Raw genomic sequence first — 21,312 nt, 5'->3', positions numbered from 1 at the left:
GCGCCCACTAGTGCCAGAGACCCAAGCGCGTGCCTGTTTCATGCTGAAATGAGCTGGCTCTATCAACAATGTATTAGAAACCTACCCAGAGCCAATCATTAAAATATTTTTCCCACTGTCATGGTATAAAATGCTTAAAATGAACATTGGAGAGAAATAAATGAATGCTGCTTCGTTCTCAACTTAGTGCCTCTTGCACTCAGTCAGGAACCGGCTATGTGAAGAACACACCCGGAGCCGTCCAAATATTTACCTCCACCCGGCCGCAGGAACTGCCAAGCAGAGTCCGCCTCGGGGAGAAATCCCACTACCGCTGTGGCGCTGCTGCCAGAGTATGAAAACAAGCGCGCACCTACAACACGCAGGAAGGCACTAGTTCAGTCAATGAAGTTCTATCCATACACCCGAAACTCTTTACTGAATAAACTTCATACAAATGTAAATTTATTTGTCAGTCACTAAACCATTTTCACAACTCTACAAAATATAGCGTTTGATAAAAAAAATATTCCTTCTGTAGACTCACACTGAACCCGCAGCTCCACCACAACCAAAAACCATAAAGAAGTGCAAATAAAACATATACTCACAACTTTGTTGATAGTGCCGGGAGATGCCGGTTGCTCAGCACTATGAGGGCAGAATTGTTTAATAATCATTGTGGTCCCTTTTTTTATTTTTACAGTGAAGGGAAAGAAGAAAAATCGAGACCCAGTCAGACCCTCTATCATTGGAGGGAGGGAGAGGCAGGGACCTGGGGGGGGGGCCCAGTTGTAACCCCTAAAGCTGGCATTGTTCAGCCGGACACCCCTGTCTCACTGAAGAGAAACCTCAACAGGAGAAATAAAATCGCCATCTCACTGAAGAGAAACCTTAACAGGAGCAAATAACTATCCAGTCACAGCCAGAATCCAGGAGCTAGTTAAATAGCGACCATCACCTGCTGGGAGATAGAGCATACTGAAGATGCAGGAGGTGTGCCAGCCAATAGGACCACCTGTTAATCAGTTTCTCTATCTCCACCTGCTGGTAAATGTGTGCTATCCCATTGGTCTCTGGATTCATCTGTTGCTAAGGAATACTACTTTATCCTAAAGGAAAAAAGTAATTTTTTTTTTTTTTACCTTTGTTATCTTTGGTTAGTGCTTTCCTCATCTTCTCTTCCTTCTAGCATCTGCTCTCTCTGTTTCTTCAATCAAGCATCTGCCCCTTCCGTCCACTGTCTGCCTTCTACCCCTTCCATATGGTATCTGCCTTCTTTCTTTGCCCCACTTCCCTTTTTACATGATTCATTCCAGCTTTACTGCTCTCTTTATTTTTATCTCTCCTACACCAGATCTAGCATCTCTTTGTCCCTTTCTCCTTATTTCTTTGCTGACCTCCTTCCTAACAGCAATCTCTCTCTACTTTCTCATTCCTCTAATATCTCTCCCCTTTCCCTCATCTGATCTCTCCATTCCACCCTGATCCCTTCCCCTCCTCTAATCTCCCTACCAGCTGTTCCCTTCCTTTTTTCCTCTTCCTCCAAGCAGCACGTAGTTCAGGACTCCAGTATTTCTCTCTATTCCCCCCTCCCCTGCATTTAAGTCCCATATGCCAAAAGACACAACCCTGGGAGGGTGTGGGGGAGGGGGGGGGGGCTGACCGGGAGGGTGTGGGGTGGCTAAATTGGGCGCTGGAGGGAGGCTTTTTTTATTTTTATTTTTTGCATGGCAGGGAGGGACAGGAAGTGATTACCTGTCCCGTTGTCCCCATGCACAGCTTCTGGACGCTGTCCCTGAAAACGGGACATTTTAGTGTCCCGAAACTGTGTATGAGGACAACGGGACAGGGGATCCAAAAACGGGACAGTCCCATTCAAAATGGGACGTATGGTCACCTTAAGTATAAATTATTAATATAAGAATCCAAATTCATAAATATAATAACAGCATTAACTTTAATTCATGTTATAATATCTAAATATCATGAAATAGATAAAACATCATTACAAACATTAATAGACATAAAAGGTAATAAAAGGTATGGAGAACTTGGAATACGAGGAACGACTTAAGAGACTGGGATTGTTCTCCCTTGAGAAAAGGAGACTGTGAGGGGATATGATCAAGACTTTCAAAATACTGAAAGGAATCGACAAAATAGAGCAGGAAAAAATTTTGTTTACAATGTCCAATGTGACACGGACAAGAGGACATGGACTGAAGCTAAGGGGGGACAAGTTCAGGACAAATATCAGGAAGTTCTGCTTCACGCAACGAGTGGTGGACACCTGGAATGCTCTCCCAGAGGAGGTTATTGTGGAATTCATCGTTCTAGGATTTAAAAGCAAACTAGATGCACATCTCCTTACGAGAGGCATAGAGGGATATGGGTGACTAAAATTACGCCAGGTGTACACCTGGCTGGGCCTCCGTGTGTGCGGATCGCCGGACTTGATGGACCGAAGGTCTGATCCGGAGATGGCAGTTCTTATGTTCTTATGACATAGACATCAGCAGGAGACATATCCATGCCTAAAATAGTGATTCAATATAAAATATGTCAAAAAATAAATAAATGAACTTTAAGGTCCAAGTGTTATCATCCCAGTTTGTGAAAAATTAGTCCATAAAGTGCAGGTGCGAGTGCTTCATAAAATATTTCAAGATGACCAATTCAAAATCCACATGGGCAAATCCAACTCCAAAAACGAGCAGCAACAGTTCCACTATTGATATAGCTCCCTCAACACGAGCTGTGTTTCGAAAATATATTTTTCAAGAGGAAGAGCAGTACTGAATAGGGGAAACGCATATAGGCGAGAACACAAACAAAGTGCATAAAACATATAATAAACAAATTCATCAATCACTAGATTATCAACTACTTCAAGGCTTTCTTACCAGGAAGAGGAGAGTAACTGGATAGACCATGAGCAGCGTCGCAAACCGCCAAACAGCGGAAGATTAACTGAATAAACTGAGCTCTGCAGAGCTTTGTTAAAAAGTATCCAGCGTGATGACGTACAAGCATGGAACACAAGCCGTTGAAAGGGTTCATTCAACGTCATGACGTAACAAAATTGTAACAAGCCTGAAACACAGTCTTCCACACAGCTGATGCAGATACAGACCGTGTTTCAGGCTTGTTACAATTTTGTTACGTCATGACGTTGAACCATTTTAACTGCTTGTGTTCCATGCTTGCTACAATCTAGGTACGTCATCACGCTGGATACTTTTTAACAGAACTCTGCAGAGCTCAGTTTATTCAGTTAATCTTCCGCTGTTTGGCGGTTTGTGACTATTTTAGGCATGGATATGTTGAACAATTTATTATATGTCTAATGCTGATGTTTGTATGTCTATTAATGTTTGTAATGATGTTTTATCTATTTCATGATATTTAGATATTATAACATGAATTAAAGTTAATGCTGTTATACTTATGAATTTGGATTCTCTTATATTAATATGTTCTTGACTACTTGAGAATCTTAGTTTTATTATCTATCTCTCTATATTTTTTTGGTGTTTGTATAACAGTAGATGACGGCAGATAAAGACCCGAATGGTCCATCCTGTCTGCCCAACCTGATTCAATTTAAATTTTTTCTTCTTAGCTATTTCTGGGCAAGAATCCAAAGCTTTACCCGTTATTGTGCTTGGGTTCCAACTGCTGAAATCTCCGTTAAAACCTACTCCATCCCATCTAAACCCTCTCAGCCATTGAAGCCCTCTCCTGCCCATCCTCCCCCAAACGGCCATACACAGACACAGACTGTGCAAGCCTTAGTAATATTTAATATTATTTTCTGATTCTAGATCCTCTGTGTTCATCCCAAGCTTCTTTGAACTTAGTCACCGTTTTCCTCTCCACCACCTCTCTCGGGAGCGCATTCCAGGCATCCACCACCTCTCTCGGGAGCGCATTCCAGGCATCCACCACCCTCTCTGTAAAGTAGAATTTACTAACATTGCTCTGGAATCTACCACCCCTCAACCTCAAATTATGTCCTCTGGTTTTACCATTGTCCTTTCTCTGGAAAATATTTTGTTCTACGTTAATACCCTTCAAGTATTTGAACGTCTGAATCATATCTCCCCTGTCCCTCCTTTCCTCTAGGGTATACACATTCAGGGCTTCCAGTCTCTCCTTATACGTCTTCTGGCACAAGCCTCCTATCATTTTCGTCACCCTCTGGACCGCTTCAAGTCTTACATCCTTCGCCAGATATGGTCTCCAAAACTGAACACAATACTCCAAGTGGGGCATTACCAATGACTGTACAGGGGCATCAACACCTTCTTCCTTCTACTGTCTACACCTCTCTTTATATAGCCCAACATCCTTCTGGCAGCAGCCACTGCCTTGTCACACTGTTTTTTCGCCTTTAGATCTTCGGATACTATCACCCCAAGGTCCCTCTCCCCGTCCGTGCATATCAGCTTCTCACCTCCCAGCATATATGGTTCCTTCTGATTATTAATCCCCAAATGCATTACTCTGCATTTCTTTGCATTGAATTTTAGTTGCCAGGCATTAGACCATTCCTCTAACTTTTGCAGATCCTTTTTTATATTTTCCACTCCCTCTTTAGTGTCTACTTTGTTACAAATCTTGGTATCATCTGCAAAAAGGCAGCAATGTCACTCACAAACATCTTGAACAGGATCGGCCCCACACCGAACCCTTAGGGAATCTACTACTCACCTTTCCTTCCTCCAAGCGACTTCCATTAACCACCACCCTCTGGCATCTGTCCGACAGCCAGTTTCTAATCCAGTTCACCACTTTGGGTTCTAACTTCAGCCCTTTAAGTTTGTTCAACAACCTCCTATGAGGAACCGTATCAAAGGCTTTGCTGAAATCTAAGTAAATTAGATCTAGCATATGTCCTCAATCCAGCTCTCTGGTCACCCAATCAAAAAATTCAATCAGGTTCATTTGGTACGATTTACCTTTTGTAGCCATGTTGCCTCGGATCCTGTGAAATTGGCAATTTGTATAAGGCTATGCGCTGTATTACAGCCGAAGCCTTGAAGTCGCGTTGGGTTGCCTACTAGAAAAGTCTCCTCCGATGCAACCGGAAACAGGAAGTTACGTCAGAGGAGATTTTTCCAGCAGGCAACGCGACGCAACTTCAAGGCTCCGGCTGTAATACAGCTTATAGCCTTATAGAAATCGTCAGTTTCAACAAGAAAAGGTAAGGGAAAGGAGGGAGGGAGGGAGATGCATGGCCGGCAGGAGAGAGGGAGCTGCCGGATCGAATGCTCATTCACTGTGCGTGCTAACCATTCACCGCTCCACGGGGCAGTGAATGGCCTTGTCCCCGATCTTGCGGTGACCTTTTTTTTTTTTGGTCACCTTTTTGGTGGGTTTCCTGCGGCTAGCCGCGGGTAACAACCACCGTGTCATTCTCTACCTCTAACCCATTAGATTCAAGAAAGTACACTATCCTTTCTTTCAGCAACACTTCCATTATATTTCCAGCAACCGAAGTGAGGTTCACCGGCCTGTAGTTTCCTGCTTCATCCCTGTGACCACTTTTGTAAATAGGGATCACATCTGCTCTCTTCCAATCCCCAGGAACCACTCCCGTCTCCAGAGATTTGTTGAACAAGTTTTTAATAGGACTCGCCAGAACCTCTCTGAGCTCCCTTAGTATCCTGGGATGGACCCCGTCTGGTCCCATCGCTTTGTCCACCTTCAGTTTTTCAAGTTGCTCATAAACACTCTCCTCTGTTAACGGCGCAGAATCTACTCCATTTTCTCATTTATCTTTGCTAGACAATCTTGGTCCTTCTCCAGGATTTTCTTCTGTGAACACAGAACAGAAGTATTTGTTTAGCACATTTGCTTTTTCCTCATCACTCTCCACATATCAGTTCCCAGCATCTTTTAGTTTAGCTATTCCATTTTTCATCTTCTTCCTTTCACTAATATATCTGAAAAAATTTTTGTCTCCCTTTTTTACATTTTTAGCTATTTGTTCTTCTGCCTGTGCTTTCACCAGACGTATCTCTCTCTTGGTTTCTTTCAGTTTCACTCTGTAGTCCTTTCTGCATTCCTCTTCTTGGGGTTTTTTATATTTCATGAATGCCTTTATTTCACCTTTATTTTCTCCGCCACTAATTTGGAGAACCATATCGGCTTCCTTTTTCTCTTGTTTTTATTAATTTTTTTCACATAAATGATCGTAGCCATTTTTATCGCTCCTTTCAGCTTAGACCACTGTCTTTCCACTTCTCCCATCCTAACAGCTCTTTCTTCAGGTACTCTCCCATTACATTAAAGTCCGTACGTTTGAAATCTAGGACTTTAAGTATTGTGTGGCCGCTTTCCACTTTAGCCGTTATATCAAACCAAACCGTTTGATGATCGCTACTTCCCAGGTGAGCACCCACTCGAACATTAGAGATACTCTCTCTATTTGTGAGGACCAGATCCAATATCACTTTTTCCCTCATGGGTCCGTCACCATTTGTCTGAGCAAAGCCTCTTGAAAGGTATCCATAATCTCCCTACTTCTATCTGATTCCGCAGACGGAACATTCCAGTTCGCATCCGGCAGGTTGAAATCTCCCAACAGAGGCACCTCCTCTTTCTTTCCAAACTTTTGGATATCCATAATCAGATCCTTATCAATTTGCTGCGATTGAGTCAGAGGTCTGTAGACTATACACCCACATAGACAGAACATAAGAACATAAGCAATGCCTCCACTGGGTCAGACCCGAGGTCCATCGTGCCCAGCAGTCCGCTCATGCGGCGGCCCAACAGGTCCAGGACCTGCGCAGTAGCCCCCTATCTATACCCCTCTATCCCTTTTTTTCAGCAGGAAATTGTCCAATCCTTTCTTGAACTCCAGTACTGTACTCTGTCCTATTACGTCCTCTGGAAGTGCATTCCAGGTGTCCACCACATGCTAGGTAAAGAAAAATTTCCTAGCATTTGTTTTGAATCTGTCCCCTTCCAATTTTTCCGAATGCCCTCTTGTTCTTATATGTTTTGAAAGTTTGAAGAATCTATCCCTCTCTACTTTCTCTATGCCCTTCATGATCTTGTAGGTCTCTATCATGTCTCCTCTGAGTCTCTGCTTTTCCAGGGAGAAGAGCCCCAGTCTCTCCAATCTTTCAGTGTATGAAAGGTTTTCCATGCCCTTAATCATTCGTGTCGCTCTCTTCTGGACCCTCTCAAGTATTGCCATATCCTTCTTAAGGTATGGTGACCAATACTGAACACAGTACTCCAGGTGCGGGCGCACCATTGCCCAATACAACAGCAGGATGACTTCTTTCGTTCTGGTCGTAATACCCTTCTTAATAATACCCAACATTCTGTTTGCCTTCTTCGCGGTTGCTGCGCATTGTGCCGTTGTCCACCAGTACACCCAAATCTCTTTCAAGGTTACTTCCCTCTAATACTAATCCCCCCATTTGGTAGCTGAACATCGGGTTCTTTCTCCCTATATGCATGACCTTGCATTTCCCTACATTGAAGTTCATCTGCCATTTATTCGCCCACTCCTCCAGTTTGTTTAGGTCCCTTTGTAGGTCCTCACACTCTTCCGTAGTTCTAACCCTTCTACAGAGTTTAGTGTCATCCGCAAATTTTATAACTTCACATTTCGTCCCCGTTTCCAGGTCATTAATAAATACATTGAACAGCAGCGGTCTGAGTACAGACCCCTGCGGAACTCTGCTCGTGACCTTCCTCCAGCCCGAGTAGTGAACCTTCACTCCAACCCTCTGTCTTCTGCCTGCCAACCAGTGTTTGACCCATCTGTGTACTTCCCCTTCCACCCCGTGGTTCCACAGCTTCCTAAGTAGCCGCTCATCTTCTCTTTTCAGAGTGATCCACATCCATATCGCTTCTTCCTCTCCCCAGGCCCCTTGCATTTTGGTCGCTTGAATATTGATCTTTACATAGAGAGCTACTCCTCTAACTTTTTGAGCGTCTCTGTCTTTCCTAAAAAGATTATATCCCAGTATGTTTGCTTCCCATCCATATGATTCACTGAACCATGCTCTGTGATAGCGACAATATCTAGATCTGCCTCTAAGATCAGGGCTTGCAGATCATGAACTTTGTTGCTTAGACTGCGAGCATTTGTTGTCATCGCTTTACAGCTATTTTTCAGCGGTAATCTCCTTTTTCGTATAGATTTTTGTTTCGTTTCACTTTCCGTTGCAATGCTAAGAAATGAGTTGCCGATATTGTTTATGTTGCAATCTTTACTACTATCACATCTTTTCTTTTGCCGGGGGTGGTCTCTATAATTGTCCTTCTAGTTTAAATGCCTAGTTTAAATGCCTAGAAACATATTGTCTAAATTTCTCTGCAAGGTTTCTTTTTCCTGCTGTAGTAATATGTAGCCCATCAGTGCAATATAGCTTCTTGTCCTTCCATATATTTCCCCATCCTCCTATGTACCTGAAGCCTTCTTGATGACACCAGGCTTTGAGCAATCTATTAAAGTCCTCTGTGTTTTTCACTCTTTGCTCTCCCTTTCCATATGCAGGTAGTATTTCAGAAAAAGCTAATGTCTTTACAAAAGGTTTCAAGCCCTCACCAAACTCCCGAAAAGCTTTCTGTGCTGCAAGTGTAGAGTTGTTGGCCAGGTCATTTGTTCCCAGATGGATAACAACATCAGTGTTAAAATCCTTAGTTTCTTCCTTAATTATAGTCAGTATTTGCCTGGAACTCCTGGTAGCTGAGGATCCTGGAAGACATTTCACTATTTTGGTCTCCTCGGTTCCAAGGTTAATGCCTCTGATGTTGGAATCCCCCAACAGTAATAGTTTTCTGTTTTTGGCTTTTTTTATTTGTGCTTAGGGGGCGCTGTTCTCTTGAGTTACCTTCATTGGTTCCAGTCCCACCTCCCTCCTGTTTTCTTGAGTATCGCAGTGCACTAGTGGAGCAAAGGAATTTTGTAGAGGTAATATTAGTGAAGGTGGATGTTTCTGTGTTACATGTCGCAGTCTTCCAGAGCCTACTGTGACCCATTTATTCCTGGGCTGTTTTATTCTTGAGGTAGATTTGGTAAGTTGGTATGATTTTGTGGCGTGATGGAAGCTGCTTTAATTGTATTCAATTCCTGTTTAAGTTTGCAGAGCTCCTTCTTAATACTAGCAAGTTGAAGACAGAGGGCAAGCCTTAAGCCTTCAAATAGTGTGTTTTGGAATTAAAGCTCCACAGTGATTGCATAGAATAAAGGTCATCTTGATTGGTTGTGAAGTGACTTGATTTGAATAGTCCTGTTTATTTGGGTCTCTATAAATAGTGGTCCCTGGGGTGGGTGGGACTATAAGTCTTACCCTTAGTCCTATGAAGAGGAAGAGGAAATAAGATTTAACAAAGGAAAGAGAAGGGTTTATTTTTTGTAGGGGTTTTTTGTTGTTTTTTAAGTAGAAATGGGGAAGAGGAGAAGAGAAATTAAGCAGATATGCTGAAAAACAGTGAAAAGAGCAGAATATGAAATGCTGAAATGGCAGTTCTTATGTTCTTAGAAGTTCACAGAGCAGACTTGTTCGCAGCACTGTCTCAAAGATTATGCAGTTAACCTTAGTAGTAAATCAGAGCCCCTCCCTTCTACACCTAATCAGCAGACACGATGGCTGAAAACTAGGATTTTAAACAGAAATACAGGCTCTATACCAGATCAGTGGCTACCCCAAAACACAGGATTTTAAACAGAAATACAGGCTCTATACCAGATCAGTGGCTACCCCAAAACACAGGATTTTAAACAGAAATACAGGCTCTATACCAGATCAGTGGCTACCCCAAAACACAGGATTTTAAACAGAAATGCAGGCTCTATACCAGATCAGTGGCTACCCCAAACACAGGATTTTAAACAGAAATGCAGGCTTTGTACCAGATCAGTGGCTACCCTAAAACACAGGATTTTAAACAGAAATGCAGGCTGGGTATCAGATCAGTGGCTACCCTAAAACACAGGATTTTAAACAGAAATGCAGGCTGGGTACCAGATCAGTGTCTACCCTAAAACACAGGATTTATAATAGGATTTTCCCTACTTTAGTCATCCTGTGCCACAGGCACCAGGATTTAATTAAAGTTAATATAAGTCTTACCCTTATTCCTACGAAGAGGAAGATGAAATAAGATTTAACAGAGGAAAGAGAAGGGTTTATTTTTTTGTGTTTTTTAAAGTAAGAAACAGGGAGGAGGAGAAGAGAAATGAAGCAGATATAACGCTGAAAAACAATGAAAAGAGCAGAATATGAAATGCTGAGTAACTTAGCTTTTAGAAGTTCACAGGGCAGACTTGTTCACAGCACTTTAGGAGACCTGAATGAATCAGCGAGCCCGATTTAAAAAAAAAACAAAAAACCCAAAAAAGAATCGATTCGAATCGGCGAATCAGGCAGCACTACTGAACATACAGCTTCAGGCGCGGTCTCCTGCGTGGTAGAGTTTTGAAAGACAGGGCTCTGCGATCGACTCACTTTGCCTTTGCAATCGACTTGTTGGGCACCCCTGCCTTAGATCCTTAAGGAGCAAATTCTATAAACAATGTCCCAATTGTAGGCAGCGGTAGGTGTCATAAGGCTGTTTGTCTAGCCAATCGGGTTGCATGTTTTTTTAAAAAAACAAAATACAACAAATAGGCCACTTACACTGTAGGCTTAAGGATGCTTAAGCTTGCCAAAGGCTGAGTGTGGGTGTACTTTAGTCTGGAAGTGGCCTTGGGTGAGCTTAAAATGCTGGCCTACATTTCAAATAGATGCTGGCCGCTAAGCTGATCGCAGCAAAGAAAACTCCCTGCTGCGCTCAGCTGGGCGGCTGTGGCAGAGAACCACACTCCCGCAAGGTGGCCGGAAGGATGACACCCTGCCGCTACCCCCAAACCACCCAATACTGTGGCAGGAGGGATACCAACTCCCTCCCTCCGCCACCCCTGAATCACCCAACACTGATCGCAGCAGGAAGAATGCCCACCCCCATACCCCTCAACACTGTCCAGGCAGGAGGGATGCCTGTTCCCTCCTTCCGCTGACCCCGTCGATCCCCCAAACCTGTGACACTCCTGACATCCCCACACACCTCCAGTTGTCAGGAGGGATGCCCACTCCCTCCTGCAGCCAGCCCCATCCATCCCCCAAACCCCTGACACTCCCCCAACAACCACCCGACACTCCCCCATACCCCAACACCTCCTGGACCCCTCCCAAAACCAGCAAGAGGGATACTCATTTCATCCTGCCGGCAGGCCCGCCTCTTCCAAAATGCACCAGGGAGGGGCCTAAGGCTCTGTTTGGTCCAGATGCCTAAGGCCCCTCCCACAAGTGTTGGGGGTTCGGGGGATCGAAGGGGCTGGCACCAGGAGGGAGCGGCATCCCTCATGCCGCGGGGGGCGGAGGGTGTGTCTGTTCCCTGCCGCTCATCTAATTGCTGCTACAGGGATCAGGCACAATTTTCTAACTGGTGCCTGTGACATGGGTGCCCGTTATAGAATCGGGGTGGTTAGGCGGAGTAAAGTGTCTGCTTGTTAGAACAAAGGTGATTCTGTATAGGATGCCAGTGTGCGATTCTCAGCAGCCACTTAGGCGGCTGCTGAGACCCGCGTCTTATATAGAATTTCCCCTTAAATTTGTTGGGGTATGTATTTACTGTGGTCTTTGTGTGCATTAAATCCATATTACATTTTTTTCTTGTCTCACATTATCTTAGTTTTTCAATGAATCCTGATTTTAAGAAACTTTGTTCATCTGTGCTGCATCTTAACTAATGTGCTTTCTTGGGGTGGAATGACTCTTAATAACTATTTCTTCTTGCTTTTTTTTGTAGCCACCAAAAGTAAAATGCTTGACTAGAATCTGGCACCCAAATATCACAGAAAATGGAGAAATTTGTTTAAGGTATTAAATCTATTGCCTTTTCTATACTTCTATACCTTTTAGTTTCTGCTTAGATAAGTAGATTTTTTAAAAAAAGTTGAACTGCAAAGCAAAGTTCAAATGTTCTCATCTTAGCTTGAAGGATACATCTAAAGTAGTGAATATCTTCATTAAAAAGGGTATCTTGGAATGCAGCAGTTATTGCATTTACTGAATATACTTTGTTCCTGTCAATAGCAATTTGCTTTAAGAATCTTTGTAGTTTTCCGATTTTGAACATTTCTATCACTTTTAAATTGTCTTCTAGAACAAAAGTAGTTGCACTATGGCTGCAGTACTACTACCAGTAATGCACTTAATCTTTGGTGAATGTAAAAGTTTTCACACTATAGTGATGGCTTTTTTTATTTTTATTTTTTAACCTTCATGATATAAGCACTTATGAGGGCAAGCAGGATGCAACTATTCTTAATCTTGGGTTGTGTCATTTGTTAGGTCTTTTGGCCCAGGCATCTAAGATCCCTCCTATGGGAGGGACCTTAGGTATCTGTACCAATCAAGGCCTTAGGCCCTTCCCCAGTGCATCCCAGGAAGAGGCAGGCCTGCCGGCAGGAGGTTGTGGGCATCCCTCTTGCCGGTCTTCTTCAAAAGATACGCGAAGGGTTTGGAAAGTGAGGGGTGGGGTGTCAATAGGTGTTTGGGGGGTGTTCGGGTGTCACAGTGGAGTGTTCATATGTATCAAAGGGACCCAGCGGCAGGAGGGAGTGAGGGTGGGGTGTCAGGGTGGTCTTCTGTTTTAGTTGGCTCAGCTGTTCATGGCAAGGGTATTTTCCCCCCATCACTAGTGGCAGCAGGACTCCCCAAAGCTGCGTTTTCGGGGAGTCCTGATAGCTCAGCTGATCAGGGATTCCTATGCCATGATCTGCTCAGTGGCTGCGTCTATTTTTCGGATTTGAAATGTAAGCCAAAATTTTGCAGGCCTACATTTCAGGCGTCTGTCTCAGCTCTAGGGAGATGCTTAGGGACGCTTATACTTGCCCAAAGCTCTTCCAAGCAAAACGATGCCCATGCCCAGCCTTGGGCAAATTTAAGTGCCTAAGCATCTTCCTAGATCCATAAGAACATAAGAACATAAGCAGTGCCTCCGCCGGGTCAGACCACAGGTCCATCCTGCCCAGCAGTCCGCTCCCGCGGCGGCCCAAAACAGGTCAAGACCTGTCTGAATCATCAGAAGGGGCTCCCTTGCCACCTTGGTTTCCCATTTAAGTCCTGCCTTCCTATCGAAGTCCTAGCCTTCCGGTCTTGCACATGCACGACCAGGTTAGTTTATACTCATTACCTGATTAACTTCCTATACTTGTGTTACATCCCAGCTCCTCCCTCAGTATCCCACGATCCCTTTATCCCTCAGGAATCCATCCAATCCCTTTTTGAATCCTTGTACCGTATTCTGCCTGATCACTTCCTCCGGTAGCGCATTCCAAGTGTCCACGACCCTTTGGGTGAAAAAAAACTTCCTTGCATTTGTTTTGAACCTGTCTCCCTTCAGTTTCTCAGAATGCCCCCTCGTATTTGCTGTCCCCTTCAGTCTGAAGAATCTGTCCCTATCCACCTTCTCTATGCCCCTCATGATCTTGAAGGTCTCTATCATATCTCCCCTGAGCCTCCTTTTCTCCAGAGAGAAGAGCTCCAGCCTATCCAGCCTCTCGGCGTATGAGCAGTGTTCCAGCCCTCTTACCAATTTCGTTGCTCTCCTTTGGACTCTCTCAAGTACCGCCATGTCCTTCTTGAGGTGCGGCGACCAATACTGAACGCAGTATTCCAGATGTGGACGCACCATCGCTCGATACAATGGCATGATGACTTCCTGTGTTCTGGTTGCTATGCCCTTCTTTATGATGCCCAGCATCCTGTTGGCTTTTTTTGAGGCTGCTGCGCACTGTGCAGATGGCTTCAGTGATGCATCCACCAGCACACCCAAGTCTCTCTCGAGTCTGCTGTCTCCCAACAATACCCCCCCTAATTTGTAGCTGAACAACGGGTTCTTTTTCCCTATATGCATGACCTTGCATTTGTCCACGTTGAAGCGCATTTGCCATTTGTTTGCCCAGTCTTCCAGCTTATCCAGGTCCCTTTGTAGGTCCTCACACTCCTCCCTGGTCGTAACTCTGCCGCACAGTTTGGTATCGTCTGCGAATTTTATAACCTCACACTTTGCATCCTTTTCCAGGTCATTGATGAATATGTTAAAGAGTAAAGGCCCCAGCACCGATCCCTGTGGCACACCGCTCGTGACTCCCCGCCAGTCAGAATATTGACCCTTTACTTCAACCCTCTGCAGTCTTTCCGACAACTAGTGCTTGATCCATCTGTGCACATCCCCTCCCACCCCGTGGTTCCACAGCTTCTTAAGTAGCCTTTCATGTGGCACCTTGTCGAAAGCCTTTTGAAAGTCGAGGTAAATGATGTCTATGGGCTCCCCATTGTCCACCCGACTGCTTATTCCCTCAAAGAAGTACAGAAGGTTCGTTAGGCACGACCTTCCCTTACAGAATCTGTGCTGGCTTGTTCTCAGTAGGCCATTCCTCTCGATGTGCTCGCACATGTGTCCTTGATCATAGCTTCCACAATCTTCCCTATAATTGAAGTCAGGCTCACCGGCCTGTAGTTCCTGGGGTCACCCCTCGATCCCTTCTTGAAGATGGGTGTGACATTTGCCAATTTCCAGTCCTCTGGCACCTCACCAGTTTTCAAGGATAGGTTGCAAACATGTTGTATTGCGCCCGCTATTTCCTGTCTTAGTTCCTTCAGAACCCTTGGATGGATCCCGTCCGGGCCCGGTGATTTGCCGCATTTTAACCTGTCTATCTGTTTGAGGACATCCTCCCTACTTACCTCTATGTGCTCTAATTTTTCAGCCTGTTCCCCACTCATGAGCTCCTCTGAGTCTGGTATATTAGATTTGTCTTCGCTCGTGAAAACCAACGAGAAGAACGTGTTCAACCTCTCAGCTAGTGCCACAACAAGTGCCTACAGTGTAGGCGTCTTTTTTAAGGAGAATTTTTTTCTAGAAATTTGCTTCCTGATTGGCTGCCAGACGGCGGTAGAATGCCTATAATCAGGATGCCCATTTGTAGAATAAGACCCAGAAATTGTAAGTTTCAACAGATTTTTTAAATCTGACCTTAATTAAGATTGTTGATCTGTGATGTTATTAATTTGAACTAAGTAAATACTAATTTTAAATCCCAAGCACCTATTTGTATCTACATATAAAGTGTTGTCACAAGAATTCTTCACCAATAAAATATATCACTCACAGAGGAATATACTTTCTATAAGGAATATACTTAATTTGAGGAATTCACTACCTATTTTATGCTTAGCTCTGTATAATATTAAAAAACAAAATTTAGAATACTTAAAGACAAACTAGAAGTTTATTTTTACAGAACAAATTTATTTATAAGATTAGGCAGGTAATGCATTAAGGGCTCCTTTTACGAAGGTGTGCTAGGGTTTTTAGCGCACACACAAAATTACCACGTGCTATAGCGTTTGGTAGCCGAAAATCTACTGCCTCCTAAAAAGGAGGTGGTAGTGGCTAGCGCGCTCGGGAATTTAACACGCGCTATTGCGCGCGTTAAGGCCTTAGCGCACCTTTGTAAAAGGAGCCCTAAGTTATAATTTCAGGATCTTCACACAAGGGAAATGTGCCACAAGATAAAATATTGCTAGGGAAACAGAGTGATTGATTTAAGCTGGATAGAAAGTTACTCACTTTAGTATAGGTCTTGCTGGATGAATTTTTCAGTTGCAGATGAGAGTATGTGGCATTAGCTGGGAGCACATGGCCTGTAGAAGAGATATTGCAGCAAGATGTGGTGTATGTCCAGTAACAATCCAAAGAGAGAGCATAGGTGACTATTCTCTCCCATGGATTCTGGTGGATTGAAATCTGGTAGGCAGGAAATGTCCAATCCCTGAGGAGTCTGGCATAGGGCTAGATTCACTAAGCAAACCGATCGTGTACCAATCAGTTTGCGACCAGATTTTCCTCCGGCCCTATTCACTAACCTCTCCTGCGATCCGCTTCCAAATCGTGCATGCAAATTAGGGGAAACGCATGGCAAAGCAGACAGGGACGCAATTCACCAAAGACATTTTTGAAACTGACTGGGCTGGCTGATTAACCCAAGAAGCGACTGTTGAGAACCAGTCAAAAACGTCTTTCTGACTCTCCAGCTCCATTGAAGCCCTGCTCTCTGCTGCCCCAAATCTCTCCTGTCTGCTGCCCCGATGCTCTTCCCCAATCTCTCCTGCCTGCTGCGCCCCAAATCGCTGCCCTACTCTTCCCTGATCTCTCCTGCCTACTCTGCTCTGAGTCGCCACCCTGTTCGTCCCCAAATTTCTCCTGCCTGCCGCCCCAAATCTCTCCTGTCCTTCCCTGCACTGCGAGCCCGTGGTTTTAATCCACGGGTTTAAAGTGGGTTAAAACCACGGGCTCGCTGGGATACAAAAAAGTGTTTGTCAGGCCTGCTGGGATCGGCCACGGATCACCCAGGAAAAACAGGTTAGTGAATCTAGTCCATAGTATCCAATCACATCTCAGGGTCATTCCATGTCAAGTGATCAGATTCTTGGAAAGTGCCCTGCATGACCATCACGGATTTTGATGAAACTTCATATGCAGAGTCCACCATGTCTCAAACGAACTTTGGTAAAGTTTTAGTTTCGCCTGTGGAATATTTGTGGAGATATAGCCATTTGTTTGACCCCATACCACAATGAAATACAGTACGACAATGACATTCTGACAACTTTGAGACACAATATCTCCCGAGCTGTGTTTCCAAAAAAACTGAAACTTAGCTACCCTGCACAACTTTTTGAGCTCTGTTCATTGCTACCAATAACAATTTTTGCCGAGCACTGATTGAATGCCTGAATTACAGTAAACTTGGCCGAAAAAATTAGTGCTCCAAAAAAAGTCAAAGTTTGACATTACTTAGCTCCCACAATAATTGAGTAATAAATGCGAAATTTGGCACATAATGTCTCAGTACAATGTTGTTTTCAAAAGTACAATTTCAACCTCCAAGCTCTTTCCATTAGTTTACAAATTAAGTGTAAAGTTGCTAATTTGTGTAAAAAGGCCAAAAATAGGGTATTTTCAGCCTGCTTTTACAGAAAAATACCTTTTAGAAACTCTTTCAAATCAGTCTCATTAGAAAGAGCATATTTCAAACCCCCTAGAAAAGTGGACTTCATTTTTCAACGCAGGTTAACAATGGCTGAAAAAGGGGGACAAAGTTGGGAGATGTTGCCACGGCAACAACCTCTATTTCAACATAGTTCTGTCATTTTTAAAGTTACAGTTTTGTATTGACGTAGTATTACTACTACTCTATTGCGTTGGTCCATGGTGACATTGTCACTACCAGTTCAAGAGTTTGAACTGGCAACCCCATCGCCATAGGGGTCACGCCCGATAGCTGTGCAATACCAGCCACGGGTGGGCCACTTCGTCCAGGTTCCCAAGCCTCGCATTTGGTTTCTTTGTCAAGGTTCCAAAGCCTATTGTTGGTATCTTTCTGGTTCCAAAGCCAATGATTAGGGTGTCTTATCCTAGGTTCCCAAGCCTAAATTGGGTATCTTATATGGTTCCCAAGCCGAAGTGAAGTCCACTTTGATTTTAACTGCCAGCAATCTTTATAACATTCTGTTAAATTTTTGAGCCACTTTCTTCATTGCAGTTTCTGGAAATTGATATTGGCGGCCGGATGATGTAACTGAAGGGGCACAAAGCATGCAGATGAGGTGTTGCTCTGGAACCCAACAAACGTCTTGCCTTTCTGGCCAATAAAACGAATGAGCTGGACCGTGAGGATGCATAAATTTTATCAATGCATCATTTTGTTCAATTGAGACTTCAACAACGTTGCCTATCCACCATTGATTATCGTAAGTACAGGCAACGTAGCAACCAGGAAAGATTTCGGACACTTTCAAATTTGGAATGGCAGTATCAGAAATTTTGGCAACAAAATTTGTTGTGTCATTTGAAACTTTGCTGACACGAACTGAGTTTGAGTCGACTGGTACAAATTGGTGGTGGTCTCTGGTACCGGCTACTGTGCTGCTTTCATGCCATCTTTCTTCTTGAAACTTTTTGCTTTCTTCAATTTCTTCTTTTGGAACATAAATGTATTTAACTCCGTGTATATTTTGGTCACAAAAGTTAAATAGATCCTTTGGCATCAATATTTGATCCGTTGATGGTCTTTGGAGGCTAGCCCGGGCAGCCAGTCGTTTAGTTGTTCCACCAACTCCATCGCAGGGTGATTTTCCGTGGCTAGTTCCAAAAAAATTCCATTCAGCCTCAATGTTGAAATCATTTCTGTGATTGCACAAATTCACAAAGTTCTTGTAGTTTTTATATTGTGCAGCTGAGCCGTCACTGAAGTAGTATATTTTGGTAATGTTTGTTTGAGTTACCAAAAATTTGATCAACTTTTGAATAAACACGTGTACAGATATCGTATCATGTTGCATATGATCAGAAATAATGCAACAGTTTACAACTTGCAATGTGCCCACTTCATTGAGGTAATATGCAACAAAAGGATGTACCGTAGCTTGTGAATTTTCCCAGTGAAAGCCTTGGGCGGCATCCTGTACAACAAATGAGTAATTTTCAGCGAAATCCATCAAAACGATCATTTCCGTTTCTTTTAAGCCTGTCTTCAACATCTTCAAATATTCACTTTGATGTTTTGAAATGAAATGGTGGCTTGTCAACTTCCAAATCTTGCTTGCAAGTCTTTCAATAAAGTTGTCCATGGTTAGTACGCTTGTTTCTAATGTTTCACGGTCAGCGTGAACCCATTGCTTAAATTCTATTGATTCTTCTGGATCTAAATCCTTGAATATTTCTTCCAGGTATGCTGTTAGTGCTTCTTTACCAGGACAGTTTTGACATCGTTGTAGCATACAGTCCTTGACATTTAGGTCGCACACAGTTTTTTCCATAAGAACTTTGTAGTTCTCTTTGACATTGGCGCCTTGTAGCATGAGCTTTACATTTTGATGTATCGTGCAGACACACACGGAGTGTGCACCTGATGCACCAACGGTTACACACCACTTTGGCCTGAGCTCACAGAATTTGGAAAAACCAATTTCAGTTCCGTATTTGTTACAGTACGCCACGTACAGCTCTTTTAAATTACACAACAGCAGCCGCTTTTGCTTTTGTACTTTTAAACCATTGAGGTGGACTGAAATGCAATCTTTTTTGCCAGGACATATTCTGCTGAATTCATCGTCTTCATAAAAATCTTGAACTCTATTTGCAATTTCTTTTGGAAGGGACTTGCCAATTTTTGCATCAGGTATAGAACAAATGCCTTTCTCTTTCTTTACTTTTTGGGCTGTTCTGACCATGCACTCTGAAACGCCAAACTTCATTGCTGTTTCCTTTATTGACCAACTTTTTGGGGCCATTGTCAATAATTGAACTTCTGTTGGATATTGCAATTTTGAACCTGTTGGATATTGCAATTTTCGTTTTCATTTCTTCAATGAGGTCAGTGTAATCTTCACATAACTTGCATTCTACAGACTGACGAGACGGCCCAACTTCTTCAGCTGAAACTCCAGCAGCAGATGTAATCTTCTTGGCTATCACATTCTGCACACGTTCAATTTTTCGTATCACATAGCCGGCTTTATCTCTACTAGCTAACCTTCGAATTTTCAATGGAGAGGTTCCTAAAGCAGTCAAGCTTTGATCAACTGCATCGGAGATGCTGATATCAAAATCGTCTGAAGATGTAGATGCTGCAGTAGCTTCACTCATTGAAACGTATTGGGCTTTGCACCTACTGCAAAGTTTCTGACCTGGCTTGATATTTATTTTTGCCACTTTTCTAAAATCATTAGACATGGCAAGATCGACTTTTAACAATCCACTTTGAACAATGTGATTTTTCTTTTCAAATGGATTACAACACGATGTTTGCTTTAATTCGTATTTGTCGAGATACTTTGCTTTGTGGTGGAGGCAGATTTGGTCTTTATCCATCAGTTCAACTTCAGAGTGCCGAGTGATAAGCAATTTTTCATCGGTTGACAAATTATGTAAAAAAATGAGCCCACATTTTTTAGAATAAAATGTGCCGTCATGACACTTTGACAATAATTTTTGCCCAATGGCACAGTCTGGCAGAAAAGGATTATTATTAGTCGATTCGTTGGCATCCATTTTAAACTGAATTAATAATAATGTGGATCTGAAAAAGAAAACAAGTTGTAATTTGTGATCTGCATGCAATAAAATTATCACCTCAATTTCTAGTTAGGAATAATCATTAATTAAGAACACTATAATTGTACCCAAAGCTTGAGTAAAAATAAACAGGGAAAAACAGTGTGAAAAGTGACATAATTATAAGTTGAAACGTAGGCCGTTGCCATGGTGACATCTCCCAACTTTGTCCCCCTTTTTCGGGCATTGTTAACCTGCGTTGAAAAATGAAGCCCACTTTTCTAGGGGGTTTGAAATATGCTCTTTCTAATGAGACTGATTTGAAAGAGTTTCTGAAAGGTATTTTTCTGTAAAATCAGGCTGAAAATACCCTATTTTTGGCCTTTTTACACAAATTAGCAACTTTACACTTAATTTGTAAACTAATGGAAAGAGCTTGGAGGTTGAAATTGTACTTTTGAAAACAACTTTGTACTGAGACATTATGCGCCAAATTTCCCATTTATTACTCAATTATTGTGGGAGCTAAGTAATGTCAAACTTTGACTTTTTTTGGAGCACTAATTTTTTCGGCCAAGTTTACTGTAATTCAGCCATTCACTCAGTGCTCGACAAAAATTATTATTGGTAGCACTGAATAGAGCTCCAAAAGTTGTGCAGGGTAGCTAAGTTTCAGTTTTTTTGGAAACATAGCTCGTGAGATATTGTGTCTCAAAGTTGTCAGAATGTCACTGTCGTACTGTATGTCATTGCAGTATGGGGTCAAACAAATGGCTATATCTCCACGAATATTCCACAGGCGAAACTAAAACTTTACCAAAGTTCGTTTGATACATGTGGGACTTTGTGCATAAAGTTTTATCAAAATCCGTGATGGTCATGCAGGGAGCCCTTGATCACTTGACATGGAATAACCCCTCAGGGATTCAATTCAAACCATTTTCTGTTTCATAGCAGGGTAGTGCCTTATTGGATTTTAATAGTGTCTTTGCGAAATATTGATAAGATTGTTTTGAAACTGACGGTGAATGGTCATCCTTTCAGTCTTGAAAGGCTTAAGTTCTTGCTATGCATTATGGCTGAGCATGGCCTTATTGAATTTTATTAGTGTCTTTTATCTTGGAGTTTCATGTCCCAATACTAAGTATTGTCCTTGCAGACTGGGGATAGTTCACACTGTTACTTAAGTGA

The 21,312-nt window shown here is 42.9% G+C and overlaps 1 protein-coding gene across 10 annotated transcripts in view; it reads left to right on the top strand.

The window, feature by feature from the left end:
* UBE2F (ubiquitin conjugating enzyme E2 F (putative)) overlaps positions 1 to 21,312 on the top strand; it is a 625,415-nt gene that overhangs the window by 378,904 nt on the left and 225,199 nt on the right. For all 10 annotated transcript variants that reach the window (XM_033944350.1, XM_033944352.1, XM_033944349.1 and 7 more), the window contains one exon: positions 11,803 to 11,873. In XM_033944350.1, the coding sequence (XP_033800241.1) occupies positions 11,803 to 11,873 (71 nt within the window). The remainder of the gene's footprint in view (positions 1 to 11,802; positions 11,874 to 21,312) is intronic.

This window comes from Geotrypetes seraphini, chromosome 5 (assembly GCF_902459505.1).
Source record: "Geotrypetes seraphini chromosome 5, aGeoSer1.1, whole genome shotgun sequence".
NCBI lineage: Eukaryota > Metazoa > Chordata > Amphibia > Gymnophiona > Dermophiidae > Geotrypetes > Geotrypetes seraphini.
The sequence above is the reverse complement of the archived record's forward strand: the minus strand, read 5'-3'. Positions and strand labels throughout refer to the sequence as shown.